Source organism: Hyalella azteca, unplaced genomic scaffold, assembly GCF_000764305.2.
Source record: "Hyalella azteca isolate HAZT.00-mixed unplaced genomic scaffold, Hazt_2.0.2 contig13953, whole genome shotgun sequence".
Classification (NCBI taxonomy): domain Eukaryota; kingdom Metazoa; phylum Arthropoda; class Malacostraca; order Amphipoda; family Hyalellidae; genus Hyalella; species Hyalella azteca.
Window position 1 is genome coordinate 186442 of NW_025943855.1, and position 23170 is coordinate 209611.

Consider the following 23170-nt stretch of genomic DNA (forward strand, 5'->3'; position numbering starts at 1 on the left):
CTGTAAATAGCTGAGCATTTTGGCAAGACTCTTCCCATAAAAAACTATTGGTATAAATGATAATTTCACAGGCAATTTTTAAATATCACAGGCCTAAATATGCTGCTTTTCTTATTATTTACATTGAAGAAACTAGGTAAGGTCTATAAAAATGGTTTAATTGCCCACTAGCACAAGCCTTTTTACAACACCTCTCTTTAGCTTCACTTCTTGTCTGTTTGTTTGTCTGCTACAAATCTTGTAATCGAAATTTAATACAATTCTATTTATCCTATTGATCTGAAATTTTGCACACTTGTGTAAAGTTGGAGGCAATGCATGAATCAAATATCAAAATAAATGATTTTAAAAATGAATTTTTTTTTTCAATATAAAAAATTGAAAAAATAATTTTGTCAGCTACAAATCTTATAACTGATTTTTGACACACTTTTACCTGTCTAACTGATCTAAAATTTTGCACACTTGTGTGAAGACAGAGGCAATGCATGAATCAATTAACAGAATAAATAATTTTGGAAAAAAAATTTATATATTAAAAAAAATTAAAAAATTAAATTTTTTAATATTTGAAAATTTAATGAGAAATTTATTGTACATCTGTAAGATTGGAGACACTAGATTCTTTGGAAGTGTTGTCTTCCAAAGACAAGTAAAAAGTAATTTTTAAACATATATTATTGTCTCATTCATTCAGGCATCTGAGGGTTATTCCCAATGTTCCAGATAGGCATAACTCACTGTGAGCTACTGTCAATACCATTAATGATGCCACGGCACCTATGTTACCAACCTTCAATGGAAACTATCTATTTTGTAATCAAAACTGAGCCACTACTTTCTAGCGCAATCAGAAAAAGCCTCTAAGTTATTATTTGCAACTATATGTATGCACCGTGGCAAAGTAGAGACTTCCTTTATCCTTCCTTCCTTTAGTAGTAGAGATTCATCCTTTAGGAGTATTATTACTAAACAACTATGTAAGGTATCATGGAAACCCATGTTACTAAGTACAGTAGCAAAGTAAAGACATTTAGATTCATCCTTTAGGAGTATTATTACTAGACAACTATATAAGGTTTCATGGATAGGTACCCACGTTAGCATATTAATATTAAATGATATTTCAAAGTAGATCAGGAAATTGAAAGTCAACTGGTCTCTAAAAAATCTTTTGTTTGACACTATCTGGCAATCAAACACTAAAAATTTTAATTCATGTCCTTTTTTGTCTAGAATATTGGTCAATGGGGTTTTAAATACTCGTATGTTGGCAAGATCATTTGTTGTGGATTTGCTGGCAAGATCATATTAGCCATAGGTACTTTGATAAATCTCCTATTTCTCCTTATAATCATGAATGTGTACCTATCTACAGATTAGAATACTGATTACAGTTTTTAATTGTTCTAACATTTGAACTGCAGATTCCAGATAGCAAGAGCATTTAAATAAAAAAAGAGAGCAGAGCAACACAATGCGATGTTGCATTCATAGAAACTTGGTTCCATCTCATGCTCATCATGCCATGCTCCGCTTGGCTGCCAGCGCACCAGTACTGTACTGGGGTGTACGTGTGTCAGTGCTGTTGCTCTGCACAGTTCTCAATGACTCGGCTGTGCTTGCCGGACACTCTAGGCCCTGCAATAGGACCAGGGTTGTCCTGAGTGGCACGTATGGCACATTTGGAGATGGACCTGGGGACTATCCTCAAGCATCTCATTGTCAGTGGCTCATCAAAGGTAATATTTATTTCTAAGCATTTTTGTATATGTTCATTTTGAACAATTTTATGTTGAAAATTCAATCTAACAGTCACAAAGACCCATTGTAATATTAAATTTTTTAATTATTCATAAATAAGGATAATTGTCTTTTTTGTCAGTTTTCATACCTCTGCGACATAAATTTGATTGTTTTGTAATAAAATATTACTGCACAGATTTAGTGTAATGATGCAACATGAATTTACCAAAAATCTTGTGGCCTAACTAATCCATTTCATTTGAGTAAATAAGTTTTATATGAAGCTATAACATGTTTACTGCTGTCAAACAAGTGCTACTGCAGTAACCTGGTATTATAAAACATTCCTTTTATTTCATAATGAAATTAGTCCATCATGATGATGAGCATTGTAGACATTTAAAAATTAGTGTTATTCTTCCCATCAAATACATCTAGGTTTGCTTATTAGATTATAAATAAAGTTATTTCTCTTTTGAGCCTTTAGACACTGGATGTACATATAACATCTATTTGGAGTCACCAATAATCACAGTCTCAGTTATTCAATTCTGTTCCTACAGCTGAAACTTCCAACCAATTCATCACTGTGAACTTCTCGTCTCTGGCCACGGAGTGTTCCTACGATCACATCTACGTGTATGATGGAGACACATTTGACAGCCCTCTGTTGGGGGTATTTTCTGGGCGCAACATCCCTGAACCCATCACCGGGCAGTCTGGCAAAATGCTTGTCATGCTTTACTCTGATACTAATTATGCCTTGGAGGGCTTCGAAGCAGAATACTTTGTTACAGGTAAACTTAACCCTCTAGTTTGAAATTTTCCCTACTACTTGCTTGTATTGTTTCTGCATCAGAGGTTAATTAAAACCCAACCAATTAGTCATTTTGACATGCTTCCTTATGCTAGACAAAAACAAATAATGCTCCTCTACAAAACATCTAGAATCTAGATAATCATTTATATGAAACTACGAAAAACAACAAGTAAAAAAACAATGGCAAAATTTTAATACTTATTTTTATTTGTGTCAAGATGTTGAGAGGCTCATTTGCTGATTGTTTAAATTGTAATGAATATAAAGGAGATGCAATTTTTTTAGTTACCCTACCATGGTTTGATTTGGCACCTCTTTCCATGTGCTATTTTAGTATAACCTTATTAATTTTTAATATTTACCATACAATTTCTAAATAATGGGTTTTTCCCTTGAAATAAAAATTCACACCTCTTGGTATCATTGATCTATATTATGTTTTATTGTATAAAATTGTTGATTGTTTGATATGTAAGCATATATATTCCTTACCTAAGAATGTGGCTGGACCAAAAAACAATTGATTTAATTAATGATGACAAATAACTTTAAATTCAACTTGCTAACATTTGGCCGTAGTCAAAGCACATTTAATTTGATAACTTCTTTTCTCTGTTGAAAACCATGTCAGAACCCAAAATTATTCAAAACTCAATGCAAATTTGTTTCAGTGTTTGAATTAACATTCTAATATGCTATCCACATTCCAGACTGTCCTCTGAATTGTTCATCACATGGCACCTGCCAGAATCACAAGTGTGAGTGCGAGAAGCTGTATTATGGCTCTGGGTGTGAGCTGTCACGCTGCCCCCATGACTGCAACGCAGACTTAGGCCAGGGCGTGTGTTTTGAGCCCCATCAGCTGCCCAGCCATCTGTCTTCTGAGGCTTTCTGCGTGTGTGAAACTGGGTATTATGGTGAAAGTTGTTCTTTGGGATATAAATTTGGCAGCCAAGATCAGCCTTCACTTCTTGCTGGATCTAAAGATCCACCTAAACCCTATGTTGACAAGGTGGGGGATAAGTGGCATTGGCTGTGGAGTGAAAATAGAGCCCAAGGCCATCCCTCATTCTCACCCCGTACCAGTTACGGCACTGCCTACATACCCGAGCTAGAAAGAGTGTATATATTTGGAGGATATGATCTCAACTCGGTGCTAGGTGATCTCATCGTCTATGACATCACTAATGGAACTTGGTTATTGGTTGGGAATGAAGCTAGTCAAAAATCAGCTCAAACACGACAGAATTTACGCCGGTTAGCCCAGCTTCTTCATTTCAACACAGTCTTCTTGAATGACAATAAAGTGGTTGACACCCCAACCGCTGAGAGTGTGGAGACCACTGTTGTAGATAACCACCCATCAACACTGCCTCTGAGCTCCTATCAGTTCTCTTCACGTCGAAAAGCCCTGGAAAAATCACACCAGTTTATGTTACAGGTTCCTGAAGGTACTAAAGCATTCTTGAAGGTGCCTGCTACGGAATTCGAGGATTCTGTCCTGCTACGGAATTTGACAGTAAATAATAGGGGTGTTGATGAAAATCCTTTCCTTGAAGATGACCGTGAGCTTTTTGATTCTCGTGATAATTTACTGGACTTTCATGAAGATGCTCCAGGAGGAAGTCAATCCACCACCGAGGCCGGTAGAGAAAACAAGCACAGCGATGTTGACAGTAAAAATATTCCTGCTCCTAAGGCCTCAATTAATGAATTCAGGAAGGAAAAGCACAATTCCGGCTCCAATCGTAATGAATTCAATTCTAATAAAGAAAAACGGGCCACTTTTACAACTAAAAGGCATTTTCATAATGGCGATCTCGACTACATTGATAACTTTTCTCCACCAAATTTAAAGTATGAAGAGTTGAAGCGCACGAGACGAGATAGAGATAAGTTTTTCATTGAGAGTCAATTTAGTTCTCGTATTGGTCGCCGTCGTTTTAGAAATCCGCGTCACTCACCTTTCATAATTTCGGATAGAGATAAGATGTTTGCTACCAAAGAACAGCATTATGGTGATGTAAGTTCCACCAGACTATTGAGCTCTAAACCTTCAAATGAACGCATATGGCAAGGTGATCAAAAAGTTAAAAAACACACTCGGCGCATGGTTCCGCCTGGATCGGAACTCAATCAATCAGAGCAGTCTGGCCAAACCTCAGACCTAGAGGAAGACAAGGTACCTGCAGCAAGGTATGGTCATGCCATGACTGCATACAAAACCAACTTCGTGATGTATGGCGGGAAACTGGGCAATGGAGATACAGTGCCTGAGTTTTGGCTGTACAACACAACGAGCAACAAATGGTCTCTGCTCACCAACGGTTCTTCGCCCAATACTGGGTCTCACCCTCCAGGATTGATGTTTTCTACCATGACATTTGTCCCTCCACACTGGATGTATGTATTTGGAGGCAACCTTCCTCACGGTGCTTTCTCCAACGCCATGTACCGTATCAACATGATGGAAGACAAGAAACAATGGCAAAAAGTAATATATCGAGGTGGGAATGAGTTAGATGCCCGACTTGTAGGGCACACTACTATATATCACAAGCCCTCGCATGCGCTGTTCATTTATGGTGGCATACGTGTAGACATTGCCAGGTTTTCCAAGCTCTCTGATCGTCTATTGAAGTTTGATCTTAGCAAGAACTTCTGGTCTGAGCTTCGACCTTCCCACGATATGAACTTCAGGAACTCTAATGCTACAAGTCACACGCCTCTAGAGCGAGCCTTCCACTCGGCAGTTGTGGCAGGCAAGTGGAAATATTTTTCACTGTAGAGGCGCTCAAAAGCTGCATTTAACTCCTTTTGCATCTTTAATTATAAGTTTATCCCTTTAGGATTTGCTGCTGAGATCGATGGCTGGCATTTGAAATATAAATTATTATAATGCATAGCCACAAAACTTATCGTGCCTTGTTATTGATTCAGTTATTAACTTAGTATCAACTGATCTATACTGGTTTTTGTTGTTGAAATCGTTATGCATTGAAAACTTTTAGTTGGATAAAACGATCTCATTTCAACTTCTTATTTCGATCTTATTTATCCGTTCTTTGTCTACAAGTAAAAATATAATATAAAGCTAATTTCACAACTGCAGTTGTATGTGAGTTTGAATGAGCCTTCCTTCACTTAATTAAAAACACTATTACAATGACCACCTATTAAAGACATTTCAATATACGAGAAAGAGATTGTATTTATATCTAGCAACCCTGGACAAATTTCACAGTATTTTGCACGTCACGGCAACCATTGTTAATTCTCGATTTAATTATTGTGCTTCATTTTCTCCTTGCATATATCTAATGACTTATTTGCAATGGGCCAGGAGACTACATGATTGTGTACGGTGGCTACTTGCATAAGCACAAGGAAGAGGAGACCTGCTATGACAACGGCGTGTACATGTACAACCTCGCCTGTCACTCCTGGCTGCCGCAGTCCTTCACGCCACTCGCTCTTTCTGGTATGTAATAGCAATTGCCGGCCTAGTTCAAATTTTGGGCCTAGTTCAATAATATACGTTATTATTCTTATATGTTCTTGTGCGCAGGGCTGTCAGGGTGAGAACAATTCATGTTATCATTCTCAGGCATATAATAAAAACTCTTGTTCTTGTGCATTTGCATATAAGAACAATTCCCGTTTTCCTCCATATACATATAAGAAGAATTCCTATTCTCCTGCATAGGCTTATGAGAACAATTTATATTCTCCTGCATAGGCCTATAAGAACAATTCCTGACCTCGGAATCAGGCCTTTAAGAGCAATTTTTATTCTATGGCATTGGCTTATGAGAACACTTTGTCTTCTCGTACAAACCTATATGAACAATCCATGTTCTCCCGCCTAGGCCTATAAGAACTATTGCCATCCACATGCTCAGGCCTGCCAGGGGGGCTGCAGGGGGTGTACGGACACGGCGCGTTCCTGCTGCACGGCCGCACCCTGGTCGTGGTGGGAGGCTTCCACGGCACCGTCACCAACGCCGTGCTGGCTTATGTCCTGCCCTCACACCTGCGCCCTCCTCCTGCCACCACCTGCACCGACTACACCTCACAGGTTATATGACTAGTGACTAGGCGTGATGGAGCGACTACACCTCACAGGTTATATGACTAGTGACTAGGCGTGATGTAGCGACTAGTCATGTGTGGTGTAGCGACTACACCTCACAGGTTATATGACTAGTCACTACTGCGTGATACAGCGACTACACCACTGGCACTCTCTCAGTTGGTTATATTCTATGTATTCGTCACATCTTTGATTCAGGAGGTACAATAAGAGACAATAATGCTCACATCTGGCACACACTTACACATCTGCCTTGGCCAAATCTGCTATAATGTATACTGTAGTATAGATAATTGTTAAGTATAATTTCATCTCACAGTTGGTTGTGGTTGCATTCAATTAAACTTTATTTGTTGATTTATCAATGTGAGCATCAGCCTGCAAAGCTTATTGTTGAATATATGTAGAATATCATGTTGAAGGCTCACGCTGAGCTTCAATGGGTCTGCCCCATCATCTTTATGCTTTTGTACAGGCTGTGTATTTCACACAGTCTATACAGACTGTGCATTCATTATCTCTTGGTTATAAAAGGTGTTTGCACTCATAATCTCTCTTCTGCACAGGCTGTGTGTATCAGCGGGGTGAGTGGTGAAGACTCCAGTATTGACGACGATGGTGCCAGCGTCGACGTGGTGGTGAACAAAAGTTGCGTGTGGTGCGGCGAAAATAACCAGTGCTACCCTCGATCTAACAACGCCTCGTGCACGAGCAACATGCAAGCTGCTTCTTGCCCAGGGATTTGTACGTTACTTTCTACGTGCACTGCATGCACGTTGTCATCGTGCACGTGGTGTCCGTACACTCGATCGTGCCACGATTATGAGGCAAATCTGTGTCAAGGGATCGACGATCCAGGAGTGACCGCAGTCATCGGCAGCGTCGCAGGCGTCACTGAGAGCAATAAATGTGGCGGCGCTGCTAGTCTTGGACTCACGTATGCTCTTTACCGCCGACCTGTTGACTTCTCACGCCCTGATGTTGTGTTCATCAATAATGACAGCTCGCTTGTGCTGGAGACGCGCGAGGAGTTCCGTGGCGCTCGTAACGAGTTGGGTAACAGCGTAGGGGTTCTTGTTGCACGCTTACATGGGTTTATACTACCGGAAAATCCTAACCTTACTCTCAGGCTCAATGCCGATGTACAGAACGCGACATTGTGGATTGAAGGTGAAGAAAAACAAAACGTAGACGTCGATTTCCCGAATGCCCCTGGACCTGCATACGAAATAAAGATAGAGGGTCGATCAACTGGATCATTGAAGCTTGAATGGCGCGGAGGTGCGTCGGGTAGTAACGCAGCTGAGGACGTCCAGAAAAAAGACCTGCGTGTTTATAGGTCTGGTAAAGATTGCTCGGGTCGCCGTACATGTCTTGCATGTGTCATGGACGCCGCGTGCGGGTGGTGTCCCGCGGGCGGAGGTAAATGCATCTCTAACTCCTCACCATGCTTGGGGATGAAAGACTCAGAATCAGAAGATATAAACAACAATTTTTTCCTGGTGCTGGCAGCGAGCGAGTGCCCGTTGTGCCAGCAGCACATCTACTGCAGTGACTGCGCTGGAGACAGCGACTGCGAGTGGCTGCCGGACGCCGCGCACTGCACCCGGCGTGGCAGGTTCCCTCACAGCGCCGTCACCAACACCTCCCAGTGCCCACTGGAGTGCCACCTCAGGCAGACATGCACGCTCTGCCTTGGCACTACTGGCCGATGTGCGTGGTGCCAACACACGCAGGTCAGTGCAGTTCCAGAAATATTGTGTTAAACGTGGTTATTTGCTGGTCCGACTGGTCGTTTTGTCATAGTCATGAAGTATCCAATGTTCGGCAAGATAATGACGAATTGTCTAGTGTGTGCCCTCAAAATCATTCTAAATTCATTCTCTGTGGCTTAAATGTGGTAATTCTCGCTATGATATCAATGATATATTTGTACGTTGAACACCTCACTACTGTTTGATTCAATTTTACTGCATTCTAGATACAAATAAACCTCTACACAAAAGCTACATTGACCTGGTCCAACAATAATTGAACTACACTGAGGCGTGTTTGAACAATCAATACACTGACGTGTGCCAACAATTGTAAGAAATGACCACTTTTGAACGCATAGCTGCATCACTTTCTGCCATGTGACGAGGGAGCGCACCTCCAACGACTACAGACTTCTAATACTAGTATTCTATTATCTTATTATTTTATAAGAATGTGGTTCTAGCAGGATTTATTTAATTTTTTATTTCTTCTATGTTAATTATGGATTTTTTCTAAGGCTCACTCGCCATAAGCTTACGTTGGAGGATAACCTCCTTTTAAGACGTGTAAGGTGGATGTAAATTAACTGGGGGTTTGCTTAGGGTCCAGTATAAGAAGAGGGAGATTAGGGTTTCGTCCTCTAACTTTTTTCCTAAGCATTTGAACCTCCTACTCTCCTGCCTGTCTTTTCTAGTGAGCCTTCCTTCTACTTTACTCTCCTATTTTTTTAGGGTGTCATTCCTTGTATTATAGCCTAGCAGTTATGACCTCGGTTACACACTAACTCCGAGTAGATTTAGGCGTGTGCCATTATACTTAAATGCATTACTTCTGATATAAACTGCCTTGATTATTGCATTTATCGAGCTCTGTGGATACCAGCTCTGCATATTCCATAACTTTCATTTCTTTCTTATACAATATAAACTTCACCGAACATGTGACGCCTGCTGTATGTCCCAAAACTTACCTGCTTCTTTCTCATCCGGCAATAACTTCTGATGAACATACCTAATGCTGATGTCCGGTCGTCTGTAATTCTCGAGCCTGGACTTGATTAATTACATTCGGATGAAGAACAATTTATTCTGTCATCGGTGCCTGGTAACCAAACTCAACTCTCAGCCATGGGAACTCTACCTCTGTAATCTTCACTGAAGTCTGAACTAAGGACAATCTACATTATTGAATAACCAAGTTGTCATAATCCGCAAAGAAGCCTGAACCTTGACCTATCTTGAGCATTCCTTACAGAGAGTCATGAAGCGAACCCGAAAATCAAATATAATACAATTTACCTTCTCTGATTATTGATCTTTACTTTAACTATTACCTATGTAGCGAATTGGAAAAGTCATTACACAATAACTACTCTGCGAATTGGAAAAGTCCTTGCACAATTTGTGTGTAATTATGTAAGGGACAATTACTTTGAGTTTAATTTAATTTAATTTTTTAATTTTGAAAGAGTAATTTTTACATGTTTATTTACTACGATGTTAATGTTCCACAGAGCTGCTTCCTGTTCTCGGTGTACACGTCAGTGTATCAGTACGGGGCGTGCAGAGCGTGGCTGGACGAGGACCACACTAACGTGTCGGTGCTGCCCTCCACAGAACCCCCTACCTCACTTAGCCAACTCCAGCGCACTGATGGCGACAGCCCAGTTACTCTTCACCGGTAAAATGGTCATCTTTGTATTGAATTTTTGTTATTGGGCCTTAGTCTTCGGCTCAAATTCATTGATGGCTCATGATTTAGCTTCAAAAAGTACAAAATTTTGTATAATATATTTTCTTTCCATGTGAGTTTCATATGGAATAAAGTACAAAAATTAGTGAGATGCATCACTGATATAATATCATTTGTTTACAGGGACGGCAACGACTGCATGAAGTGCGGCGCGGCACACACGTGTCAAGAGTGCCTGCAGACGCTCGACTGCGGCTGGTGCTATAACAAACTCAACCCCACGCTAGGCGTCTGTGTCAGAGGAGATTTCAATGCTCCTATTAACGGTAATTCTTTTAGTTTCTAGTGTGTTTAAGCTGAAGTTAATTTGAATTTATGCCTGCGGTTGGCGGTGGATAGTTTTGTTTCTCATTTGTTGGAGTTTTAACAAGCTAACGCTTGGCGTCTGCGTCAGAGGAGATTTCAATGCTCCAATTGACGGTAATATTTTTTACTTTTAGTGGCTGTCAGAGCCGAGATCAATGTGAGCTCTTGCTTGCTGGTTGCTCCGCTATTTTTACTACTCATTTGTTGGAGTGTGAGCCATGAATTACTTCTACTATGAGTTGTTGAGGCCTGGGACTTTTACTTCTCTGTCGCTCATGGTGGTCAATCACAGCTTGTTTTTCATGATCGTCATTCCTTGTCCGCATCAAATGAAAGCTGAAATATTCCATCCGCTGATGGATTTTTAAAACTAAGTATTAGACTTGCACCTGTAGATGACCATGAGTTCATAAACAAGTTTCATACGTTTAAAATTTGAATTCATAATATGAGCAAATGCTTAAAACTTTGTATGTGCACTCTATCTTGGATTAAAAATAATTTCAGTGCATTAATGTATTAGAATTCAATCAATTTTTGAAAATACCGTAAAATGGGGTAACTTAGACCGGCGGGGTAACTTAGACCACTTTTCGTTTTTTTAACAAAAACCCCCACAAGTCAAAAACTATTTGACATAGAAAAATTTTGTCTATGGGCATTAAAGGCCTAATACTGAGGCTACATAACACAATAGAAAGATTTAAAAAGTTTGCATATCTAATAGGTTAAAAAATTAAAAATGTGACCCACAAAAAAAACTATTATTCAAAGCCTGTCAGAGTACCCCCTCCAATTTCTTTATTTTTTGGTTAAATAACTCCAGGTTTTGATGCATTGTAGTAGAACTCTTCTAGTTACATATGCAAATGACAAATTTTAGGAAATTGTCATAGTTTGCAAATGGGGGGTGCTGCCCCCAAATGGGGTAACTTAGACCACCTAATGTCAGCTCTGACGGGGTAACATAGACCGGCTTGGAAGTTAATATAAAATTACCATATATAACACATTTTATGTCTGACAGCCTATTTATGTTTTTTCTTTGTGTTTCAGACTCTAGAGAGTCTTATATATGGTAATTTTAACTTAATTTCCAAGCCAGTCAATATTACCCTGTCAGGGCTGCCATTTGGTAGTCACATTTCCCCCATTATGGGGCGGCACCCCCCATTTGCAAACTATGACACTTTCCTCAAGTTTGTCATTTGCATATGTAACTAGAAGAGTTCTACTACAATGCACCAAAACCTGAAGTTATTTGGAGTTATTTTACCAAAAAATATAATTGATTTTACCACCTGGTCTAAGTTACCCCAAGAGCTGGGGTAACAAAGACCATCACTTTTTTTGAAATTACGTAAAGACTATGAGAGGCAGGAGCCAGCAATTTATGGTGAGTGAAGCTAGAGTATAGACCTGTATTTTGCATGTTTCAATTCAAGTTTAATTTAGCTAGTAAAAAAATGGCATCATTTATAAAGAAAAAAGTGGTCTAAGTTACCCCACTTTATGGTATTCTAGTTAGTTATTAATAATATCGACAATCAATTGTGTCACACAACTGAACTGTATTATTTCTGTTATAACATTGTTCTTACCGTCAATTTCCTTCACCAGGAAACTGTTCCGACTACATAGCTCCAATAATAGACGGCTTGATTGACGAAAGACTGATGCCAACACACGCTCCGGACGAGGGTGTTTTATCTACTGAATTGCACTCAACAACTTTCCCCATATTTGATCCGAATAATCGTACTGCTGGATACGCTTTTACTGCTTGTCCAGACCTGGACGAATGCTTCCTGCAGTTGCACAAATGCCACGAACGTGCGATTTGCACCAACACTGAAGGCAGCTATAACTGTACGTGCAAGCAAGGCTTCGAAGGCGACGGTTGGGAGAAGTGCGATCGAACTTGCAACGTTACGTGCGTTCACGGACGATGCAGTGACGCGCCTGACTACGTCTGTGAATGTCATCTTGGTTGGACGGGAGTTGACTGCTCGGTTGACTGTGGCTGTCACAACCACTCGACCTGCTCGAATGGTATTGGGAAGTGCGACTCGTGCCAAGATAATACGTACGGTGACCGCTGCCAGCTATGCAGGGACAAGAGCTGGGGAAACGCTACCACTCCTACAGGGTGTCAAGTGTGTGCTTGCAACGGCCACGGTGACGAAAATTTGGGGACATGTCATAGAAATTCCGGTCAGTGTTTTTGCATTGACAACACTAGAGGCCGTAACTGTGAGATTTGTGCCCGAGGATATTATGGCAACCCTGCCAAAGGCGGCAAGTGCTTTTTAGAATGTCGTCCCAGAAACATAGTTTATGCTGCTACTAGTGGTAATATCGGAGCGCAGCGGTACGAGACTCCACTTCAACAGCATTCTTTTGCTGCCCGAACCTCAAGTGCCCTGTTGTCTGTCGATGATTTTTCTTATGGATCTTCCTCATTGCAAATGAAACAATCCTCTTCACATTCACCCAGAACATCTTCAGCTGAGAGCGGCTCTAGGATAGACACGATCAGCAATGACACTGAAACTTGCATGTGGATCATCACTCCGTTCAAATCAATTTCCCCGCCATCGCAAGACTCTGTTGGAACGCACGTAGTCCTTTTTAGCCTTGAGGACTTGCATGTGCCGTGTTCCACGTCCACGTTACTTGTGTACGACGGCGTACCAGACTTGGTATCACAAGACCTCAGATGGGACAGAAGGAACCACGTGTTAGGGTCCTATTGCACCGAGCATTCGGGCGTCTTCAAACGCTCTTCAGAAGACGTCGGGACGACCGTGGTTGCTGCGTTGTCTGGCTACCTCACAGTGTTGCTGCAGAGGCGAGATCCAACTGTGGGCTTCTCTTCCAGTTATAAAGTTCTGAGCTGCCCAGACAGGCCTGGGGACGGCCGCATCTGTGATGGCAAGAAACCTGTGTGTTCGGTAGGTCAACTAAATTTTTACAGTATTTGAAATAGTGACAAATTACTGTAAATGAATTGAATTAATTTGCATTGCGTCATCTCGGCTAGCATCTGCCATGCAGCCATTATTGTTTATCTTAAATTTATTATTTTCTCATATTTTGAAGTTATATCTTAGATTGAAGATGAAATCGCTGTATGGGATGACAATTATGTCCAAATAGCTTCTGTTGATTTCTACTGTCGTGTTACAATCCTAATGATGTGAAGGCAGTTCAGTTTGTGAATAGATTTATATGTCTACAATAGTGTTGATATTCGTGTGTAATTTTTCAGCCGGGATCAGCTGGAGCAGCATGCGACGAAGCCGTGTGTCCGGATAACTGCTACGCAAGTCGAAACTACGGCTCCTGTGATGAGACGTACGGCAGATGCGTATGCCAGGACCACATTACCGGCCACAACTGCGGCATCAACAAGCAGCCACACATGGTTTGATCCATATTACCTTCCATGAATATCTAATACATGAGCCATGTATACGATAATTCAATCACGGCAGCAAAGCTAATTTGATATCTGGACAGTAAGATTCAGCCACACATGAAATAATCCGATCAGCATCGCCTTCCATAATTACCTAATATGTGAGCCACGTATACAATGGTTGGATTATGGCAAAAAAGATAATTATATTTTTCGATAGCGATATTCAGCTGCACATGGTCTGATCAGCGGTAACTTCCATGAATATCTAATACATGAGCCATGCATGCGACAATTTGATTATGAATGCTAGCTGATGTTGCACTTGGACTGAACGACTAAAGACAAAATTTGTAGGAAATCCAGCAGACGTTGTGATGCTGTTTCGGGACTTCATATTTTCTAAGTTTATAGTTATTGTTATACTTAATTGACGCAGTTGTTCTGTGTTACACATGTACGCTGCAGTAGTAAAATAAATTCAAGATCATTGCAGGAAAATATTGAATTTATTTTAGAGAAGATTTCTGTGAAAGTATTAAATTTGAATATCCTTAGGTTTCAAAATTTTTAAAAAAATTTAAGTAGAAATGCTGTTTTGTTTACTGTGAATTATCCTCCAACAATATCATTGGTAGCTTTCTGTATAGCTGAAGTTTGGTCTAATGATAGAATATTTGACGTTGATCTGGCGTTCACAGGTTGTGGTGGAAGAGCTGTTCGAGGTGCACAAAGTGCGCTCTGCGTCCCAGCAGCACTTACAGACGGTGCTGCCTCGTTTTGGTCATTCCATGTTGTCGGACCACAGGGGCGTGCTGTGGCTCTTTGGCGGCTACAGCCTCTCCAGAGGACCTCTCAACGACGTGGTCCAGTTTGACACCAAGACCAGTGAATGGGTCGAGGTTAGGATTTATTTCTTTCCTTTACAATAATTTCGCACACAGCTAACGGAAATTATTTTTCATTGTACTGATTTATGAGTTTTTTTGGGGGCTGACTTCTTCTATCATCGCTATTCATACTAAAACATCCATTTTGTTCGGTCATTTGAGTACAAGCTGGTCTTTAAATCTAATAACATTTGGTATGCAGGTGACCGTGACAGTACAGCCTGGGCACCAGCCACCGCCTCACCGCTACTTCCACTCAGCCGCGTACGTGCCCTCGGCGCGCGCTATGTTCATCTATGGAGGTCTGAGTCAGCAGCGCTACTTGGGGGACCTTTGGAGCTTCAGTGTAGACCACGAGGGCTGGACCCTCCTCAGCGTTCCCCCCTCGGCGTCTCGCTTCAACGGTGACTCTTCAGATTCCGTGCTACCACCTCCCGTTGCTGGACATAGCCTCACATACTGCAATGATGGCGAGAAAGAGGTGCTTATCCTCATAGGCGGTGTGTCGGACGTGTACGGATTTCTGGATGTCGTGTGGGAATACCGTGTTGATACCGGCGTCTGGTCTGTTTTACAGACAACCGGCACCGCCCCGCTTGGTATATTTGGACATTCCACAGTGTATCACCCCAAAGATCGCGTATTTTACGTCTACGGAGGCTACACTTATAACGTAGACAAAGTGACGCTTTTGGGAGAGCTTTATGCCTTTCACTATCCTACCAAAGTTTGGTCTGTGCTACCACCCGACAAGAAGATCAACAGCAACCCATCATCAAGACCTGCACCTCGAGTCTTTCACACGGCGGTCACAAGCTCCGATTATTTACTCATCATTGGCGGTTACGTGGAAGAACCACGAGACTCGCATCAAACTCTCATTGTTTACTCGTACGAGTGCAACATGTGGATTCCTCTTAACCAGTACCTTATAACCTTAGTAGGGCCACACATACCACCTCTTCTGGGGTTAGCATCAGCAGCTTACGAAGGCACGGCTTACATATACGGTGGCTACGATGGTGTCTCTCATGGGAGCTTGATGAGCATCCACGTTCCGGAAGATTTATGCACGCTCAATGCAAATGAAACTCAGTGTCGCGACCGCATAGGCTGTGCTAACTGTGTCGTCTATAGTGAATATGGCCTGAACTCGTCGCTCTGCTACAGTAATAACCGCAACAAACATCAGCCGAACGAATGTTTTGGCCCCATGGGAGGTGTCGTACCTGGAAAAGTTTGTGACGCCAGTTTTTTGCAAAAAGATTGCTATCAATACACGTCTTGTGCTGCCTGCGTGGCTCAGTATCCTGCTGTTCCAGGCAGCAAGTCGAAGTGTAAATGGTGTCACCACTGCAATAAAACCAAATGTATTCCTAGAGACAATAACTGCGTAACTGAGAATGCTTGCGAGAAAGGAAGCAACAAAGCAGACCTCAACGACACGAGGGTTGTAGAAAATGCTGACCAATGCCCAGAGAAATCATGTGCTGCCTCTGACTGCACCAAATGCAATGACTTGAAACATTGTATTTGGACGCGCCAAGTGATGCGATCACACGCTACATTTACGCTAAATTTTAAACCTGTTTATGACTGGAACTGCGTTGATAATAGCATTCTCAATCACTCGTCATTCGTTGTTGAAGCCACGCCACCTCAGTCCTGTCCCATCCGCTGTCATGCACACACTTCATGTAATGACTGTCTCAAGTCCCATGGATCTGAGGGAGGTTGGCAAAGCTGCTACTGGTCAGAAAGTCTCAAGTCTTGCATGTCACCGAGCTACGTACCTATCCGGTGCCTGGGTGGCCGGTGTGGATTTCTTTTGCAGAAGCCTCCCTGCCCTTCGCTATGTGCTAGCTACAGCACCTGTTCCTCTTGCCTCGAGCATCCTCAGTGTGGCTGGTGCGCTCTCAACACCTCTGTTGGAGGCCTAGGGATATGCCACGAAGGTGGTTTGGATAGTCCGGATTCCAAAGCTTGCAATGATTTGGACTACAATCCTTTTTTGATGAACTCTTCCGTAATTATTCTACATGATCTTTCACCTGGTGGTGCTCTGCCTGATGTGTCCTGGAATTATCTGAAGTGTCCGGCTGAAGATGAGTGTCGTAGCGGGCATCACAACTGCCACCCACGCACACAAGAATGTGTTGATGAACCTGAAGGTTTTAGTTGCCGCTGCGCTAGTGGCTACAGCACGAGTGATGACGGCACTTGCGTACCCGTGTGCGAAGAGGGCTGTGTCAGTGGTGTTTGTGTTGAGCCCAATAATTGTACTTGTAACTTCGGCTACGTTGGATTCAATTGTTCCATCAAGTGTAAGTGCAACGGGCACTCTGATTGTCGTGGTCCTGACCGACTCACCGATTGCATTAAGTGTCACAACAATACCGAAGGAGATCAGTGTGAGAGATGCATAAACTTCTTTGTAGGCGATCCCACGAAAGGTGAAGCTTGCGTTAGCTGCTTCGTTTACTGCAACCAGCACACCAATGAGTGTTATCCAGTAGGAAGAGAGCCCTCTGCTAGCGCCTCGCCTATGATACCTGTAGCTGACTCGCCACGTCACGGCGGATCAGGGAAAGCCATTTGTTATAATTGCGCCAATAATACTTGGGGTGAGAGGTGTGAGACTTGCCTGGATGGATTTTTCAGAGGCTCTTCTGACTACCAAGACGCATGTCGTCCTTGTGAGTGTAACGGCCACTCCAAATATTGTGACAAAATTTGGGGTGACAACTGCAAGTGCACCAACAACACGGCGTCGCCGTGCTCGGGCAAGGCCAAAGATAGACCAAGTGGCAAAGACGAGGACAAAGACTGCCAGAAGAAGCAGTGCACTAAATGCAAAGATGCTTATGTAGGCACGCCAAGCGGAGGGCATCATTGCTACTTCCAGATGTTGGTTGAGAAAGAATATTGTCTCGATCCCGAGTCTCAGGCGCGTTGCGACGGCGAACCAAGGACACTCCTGCATTCCGGGAAGACTGTCTTCTTCGGAGTTCAGCCTAAGTTCATGAACGTCAACATCCGCCTCGTACTCGACATCACGAAAGGCAGGGTGAAGGTCTACTTCAGTTCTGAAGATAATGCATTTTTAGTGAAACTCAACGAGACTTCTTGGCAACATGAAGTCGAAATTGATCGCAATTATCGCATCAAGCAAGACCGTCCTACCTATATGGCTGTCACCAAAGCTCAGAATCGCAACTACATCGGCAATGGCCTTGGAATGCACGACATTATTAACGTTGCTTCTTCTCTAACCAAAGATCCATCCGTGTCGGTGATAAGCAGTAGCCAAAAGAAACTTCCTGTGAACAACAGCACCATATATCCTGAATATAGACTCCTGGAGAGAAAGGCTAATGGGCTGAAAACATTTATTACTGTTGAGGACCCGACAGATATCCTCATCGTATACAACGTTTCAAATCGCCTAGTTATCACGCTGCCCCAGAACGGCCATGATCTCAGGTCTGCCAGGTTTTACATCATCGTTGTCGGTATGGGCGAAGATGGCGAAGACTCGGAGGGATCCATATACTTCCGACAAGACCAGCCTCGTATTGATCTTTTTGTCTTCTTCTCTGTATTCTTCTCGTGTTTTTTCCTTTTCCTGGCAGTTTGTGTTGTTGTATGGAAGATCAAACAAGGCTTTGATGTGCGTCGAGCCCGTCGGCGTCACGTGGTCGAGATGTTGCATATGGCGCGTCGTCCTTTCGCCGTTACCACTCTGGTGCTTCAGGACTCTGAGCCTCTGAGTGGCAAAGACGTCGGCGAGGCTGCGCCGCCGGACGCCGCTTCCCCTTGGTCTCCCGGTCGCCGAAAAAAAGGTTTCGGCAAGAAAGATTCCTTGCAACAAGTTGCGCTGCAGCAGCACCAACAATTGCAACAACGATCTAATAATACTACATCCGACTGGGAAGTGGGCCCGGTGGCCATAGAACCCACAGACGACGGAATAGCTGCCGTGGTTACGGTCGTCGTGCAGTTGCCGGGCTTCGGTGAGGCCGACGAAGGCGTGCCTGACAGAGCCCCGACCCATCGCCTGGCGCTCGGGTCCGCGCTTTGTCAAGTGTCCAGAATTTATCCTCCCGCCAGTAAACAATTCCATATCCGGAGACGAGCATCGCACGGAGCATCTTAACCGTTTCTCTTTGTAGCGTTACCATCTATATTGCTGTGATGATCCTACTTAACTTCGTTACTAGTATGTAGTCTCATATCCTACCTCTGTATAGCGCGCTATCCTACGCAAATTATTTTCCAAGCCCTAGTATTATGATTCATATTTATTCATCTGTAGAGATTAACCATAGCTACGAATGGTCACTTGTTTGTAGATTGTTTTTGTGTTTACGTGCGTGTTCATTTCTGCTGTCCTGTGTTTATCATGTTGTCTTAAGATAACAATTTATAGGTGACTGTCTAATCATGATATTCGGATCGAGTCTCCTTTTGAATGTCTGAAGTGTGCAAAAAGTTGAACTATTAAAGTGAAGTGTCGTTAGAGTTTGTAGTGTCACTCCAGAAGTCGGTAGAAGTTCCCATCTATTCGATACTTCTTCCTTTCTCTTCTCCTCGTCTCCAATCTCTCATATTTTTGTTCCATTATATTTTCTTTCCATGATTCCATTGTGTTCCCATTCCATTTTCTTACCAACAAAGAACTCGAAATTTTATCTTCATTACAACGTGTTACGTCACTGCAATAAGGCATTAGACACTCCGCGTGTTACTTCGGTTTCTTCAGGCATATATACTTATATCAACATTGACATCCAGCATTCGGCGCTAGTACTTCTGCCTAATTACATTCAAGTATTAAACACCAAGCTAAAAACGTCCGATACAAATCTAGGTACCAAATTTAAGTCGCATGAAACTCGAATGGTACTTATTTTTGTACTTGTATCGATTCCCGACATTCTCCTTAAACTCGCAGTTCATATTCAAGTCAATTTTTTGATGTCGTGACGCCAACCGCAAAATTCATATTGCTTAGTAGTCATGCCTTATTCAGTTCACTCGTTTTTCGATCGCTTGTACTTCTATCATTGAGGCAGTGAACAGTCTTGCTAAGTCTAATCTTATATTTTTTATACTTATCTCTGTTTCGTGTGGTCTTCATCCTGAGATTTAATTATAGATGAGTATCTGCACCGAGTTAGTTTTGCGTACACGGAGTTATTTGTACGCGGAGTGTTGACGATTATGTTTTCTGATTCAAATACCTAGACACGCTTTGCTACCTTTGGACTTCGGTGCTAAGTCATCTATTGTCTGAATGTCAATATAGTTGTACAGAATGACACAGTTTGCATCTATATTTTATAGATGCCTCCAGTGCATAAATTTTTTGGTATTTCTTCTGGGTCAAAATTTTTTCTTTAATGCCATCTAAATGTGTTAATTTTGTTACGTTATCAGGAGCTGTGCAACGCGTAACTCATCTTGCCATGCTTATTGTGCACGCTGCGCTCACTTCGCTCATGTGTCTTTAGATTCGTCACACACGAATGGCGACTTCTAGATAGTCTTACTACACTAAATAATTTCTATGTCTTGTGCTACATTTAGGGCAAGCTCAAGTCGTATCTCATTCGCCGATTTATTCATTTCTTCCAGATTTTGCTTGATATTTTCTCCTGGTATCTCACTTCGTTGATCGTATCGAGCTTCCACCATGGCGATTCTGCAATTTTCAGTTACTATCTAAAGAATTTTTTCTCCCAAAAATTCACGGAATTGCTCCGTCACGCATGCATTTCGTATTATATTTGCTCATTAAGATGGAAATTCTTTATTATCCAGAAAAGCCATATTTTCTTTAATAATTATGGGTCATTCTCTCACTGATTTCCCGGTCACGGACTTACTTCCCAGTTAAGACAATCTTACCTGAATTGGTTAACTTTCTGAAAGTTTAAACAGCTTCGGATAAGTTGAGTTCATCGTTGGCAATTGTTAAGTCGATTTGCCTCTACTATTAAAAATTTTTTTGCGTTTTTTTCAATAATAATTTCTAGAAAAAAAAATTCTGAAGTTCGTTGTATTCCTTTGGGCATTTTAAAACTTGTGTAGCTGACACGATTGATTACTTGGTCAGTTAGCGCATTTAGTCGTCGATTTTCCTAGTCTCTGATTGTATTTTCTCAGTAAAGCTCGCCGATAGTTTCTCGGTTGTTTACATTTAGTTATTATTTTTCCAAGCCTCGAATCTAATTAATTTATCAGATTAACGAATGTGGATTTGATTGAGTAAAAACTAATAATTGTGATAGCATTGAATTTTGCATAGGAAAAAATCAAATTTAATTTTCGTCATTACCTAAAACGATGCTCATGAAGTTTTAATTATCTTATTTATTTTGCCAAGCCAAATTTTTGGAATTAATTCATAGGTTTTGTTTACTAAAACTAAAAAAAACCACCGCATGTAAATTACTTGCGATTTGTATTCACTTGGTTGCGAGATATGAATTTACATTGAATTATTCAAGAAACGCTGAAGCAATAACGAAGGCCAGACAATCTCAGCTTAGTAGATCGCGTGTACGTATTTGGTAGCGCTATATTCTAAGCTATTTTTTGTAGATAGGCAATCAATTGTCAATAGAAAATAGTAGTATTATTTATAGCACTGAAGTATTTTTTTCAGCAAGTAATGCTACTATTTTGAGTAATATTAGTTCTATTGGTCAATATTTTGTGACCCTTTAATAGCAATGGCCTTTATGTGTGCTTGGAAGGACTTTACGTTTACTTAACTATTCTTCCTAGGTTTACTTGAATAGTTGATTTAGTTCACTAGTTTTAAAATTCCCCAGATCATGATACTCAATTGTTTAGATAGGGATTCTTCTACTAGCCAATACAGAATTGCTCTTTCCCTTTCTGTGAATGTTAACACTTTCGTCATGTCAGATTTGTAATTTTGTATATGTTGCTTTCCGGCTCGCTGATAAGATAGCGCTTATTAAATTCATTTAAAATTCCTGTGTTCGTAGGAACGTGTGGTTAAAGAAAATCAATGGAAGAATCAATAAATATGTCTGAAATACGTCTCTCTGTGTCTCGTATAATATCGGTAAAATAAAGCGCGTTCAGCCGTTGTAGTTTTGACCTAATGTACGTACATTCATGACCAGTTACAGTAGGTAGGAATATAAGGATGTTGTTGCTGAGACTACGGACCTTTGATCACTATTGGAAATAAGGCTGCTTGTTTTTAGCGCATTTTCTCATTTATGGAAAAAATGCACTATTGTGCTCGCCATGTCTGTCTGTCTGTCTGTCTTGTCTGTCTGTCTGTCCGTCCGTCCGTCTGTCCGTGACCTCAAGTTTTCGTCGACGAGAAAATGCGCTCTCTGTCACTCACTGCAGTGAGTACTGAGTTATATATTTTTTTATATTGGCCTCTATTCTGATATGACTGTCATGCCTTTTTTTATTTTGCTCCAGTTCTAATATGATAGTCGCGCATCTCTGGAAGTCTTGCTTCGTACCCCTGATTGTTCGCATGAAAAAATAAGGGTTTAAATCTTCTAAAAAAAATCGAAGTAGTGGGACTTTGACATGACTCGTAAAAATTTTGTTAATCTGGACCCAACTTACGCAGATTGTTCGTTTCTAGACAACCTAATGACCTTATTAATTAACTTTGTTTTTTAGTATTGATTCATTCCCATTTATATTAGGTTATTCTATGTATTTCTGGGAGACGTGTATAGATCTGTGTCTCACACCTGTGTTGATACACAGTTAATTTTCATTAAGGATAATTGCATACAGAGCTTTGAAGATTTTTTCTCCCCATTCATATACGTCAGTTATTCAATTATTTTATTTTACCTGCGTTTAGTCAATCGATGATATATTAATTTGTTACAATAAGTGTTCATAGTTCGTGTGTCACCAATCAGGCCTTGCGGTGTTGTCTTTCAATGAAACTTGTTGAAAGCTCGTAATCGTTTGGAATTTCGGACAGCCGAGTTTCGCAGTCAATACGTTCTAGTTACTTAAAGTCATTCCTACGGATATTTAGCTTACAAAAAGTTAGCAAATGCCCTCAAAGTCGCATAATGTCGCGTCCATTCATGTTTCTTGCGTCCGAGGAAACAATTGCATTCCATACGAGCATTTCAGTGCTTGTTCTTAATGTTGAAAGCGTGTTCTTGTTAAGACTTCCTTACGTCGGCGGCCTTGCGTCGGCATGTAATTTTTCTAAGATGAATTTTAATTGCAATCATTTCTTTCATTATTTGACGATTTGATGCCGGTTATCGTTGCATGCGGTTATGTTAGAATCCATAGTTTCCTGCCCTGACAATGATGAATCTCTTTTGAATTTTGTTATCGAATGTCCTAAAGCG

The 23170-nt window shown here is 41.3% G+C and overlaps 1 protein-coding gene across 1 annotated transcript; it reads left to right on the top strand.

Annotated features, from left to right (window-relative positions):
- Positions 1-1442: 1442 nt before the first annotated feature.
- On the top strand, positions 1443-21500 carry LOC108668101 (multiple epidermal growth factor-like domains protein 8). The gene is made up of 13 exons (XM_047883891.1): positions 1443-1742; positions 2310-2543; positions 3277-5328; positions 5910-6047; positions 6469-6644; positions 6677-6691; positions 7226-8395; positions 9931-10097; positions 10293-10435; positions 12096-13429; positions 13747-13902; positions 14598-14798; positions 14989-21500. The coding sequence occupies exons 1-13, from the start codon at positions 1529-1531 to the stop codon at positions 18940-18942; spliced, it is 9954 nt and encodes a 3317-aa protein (XP_047739847.1). The 5' UTR covers positions 1443-1528; the 3' UTR covers positions 18943-21500.
- Positions 21501-23170: the final 1670 nt, after the last annotated feature.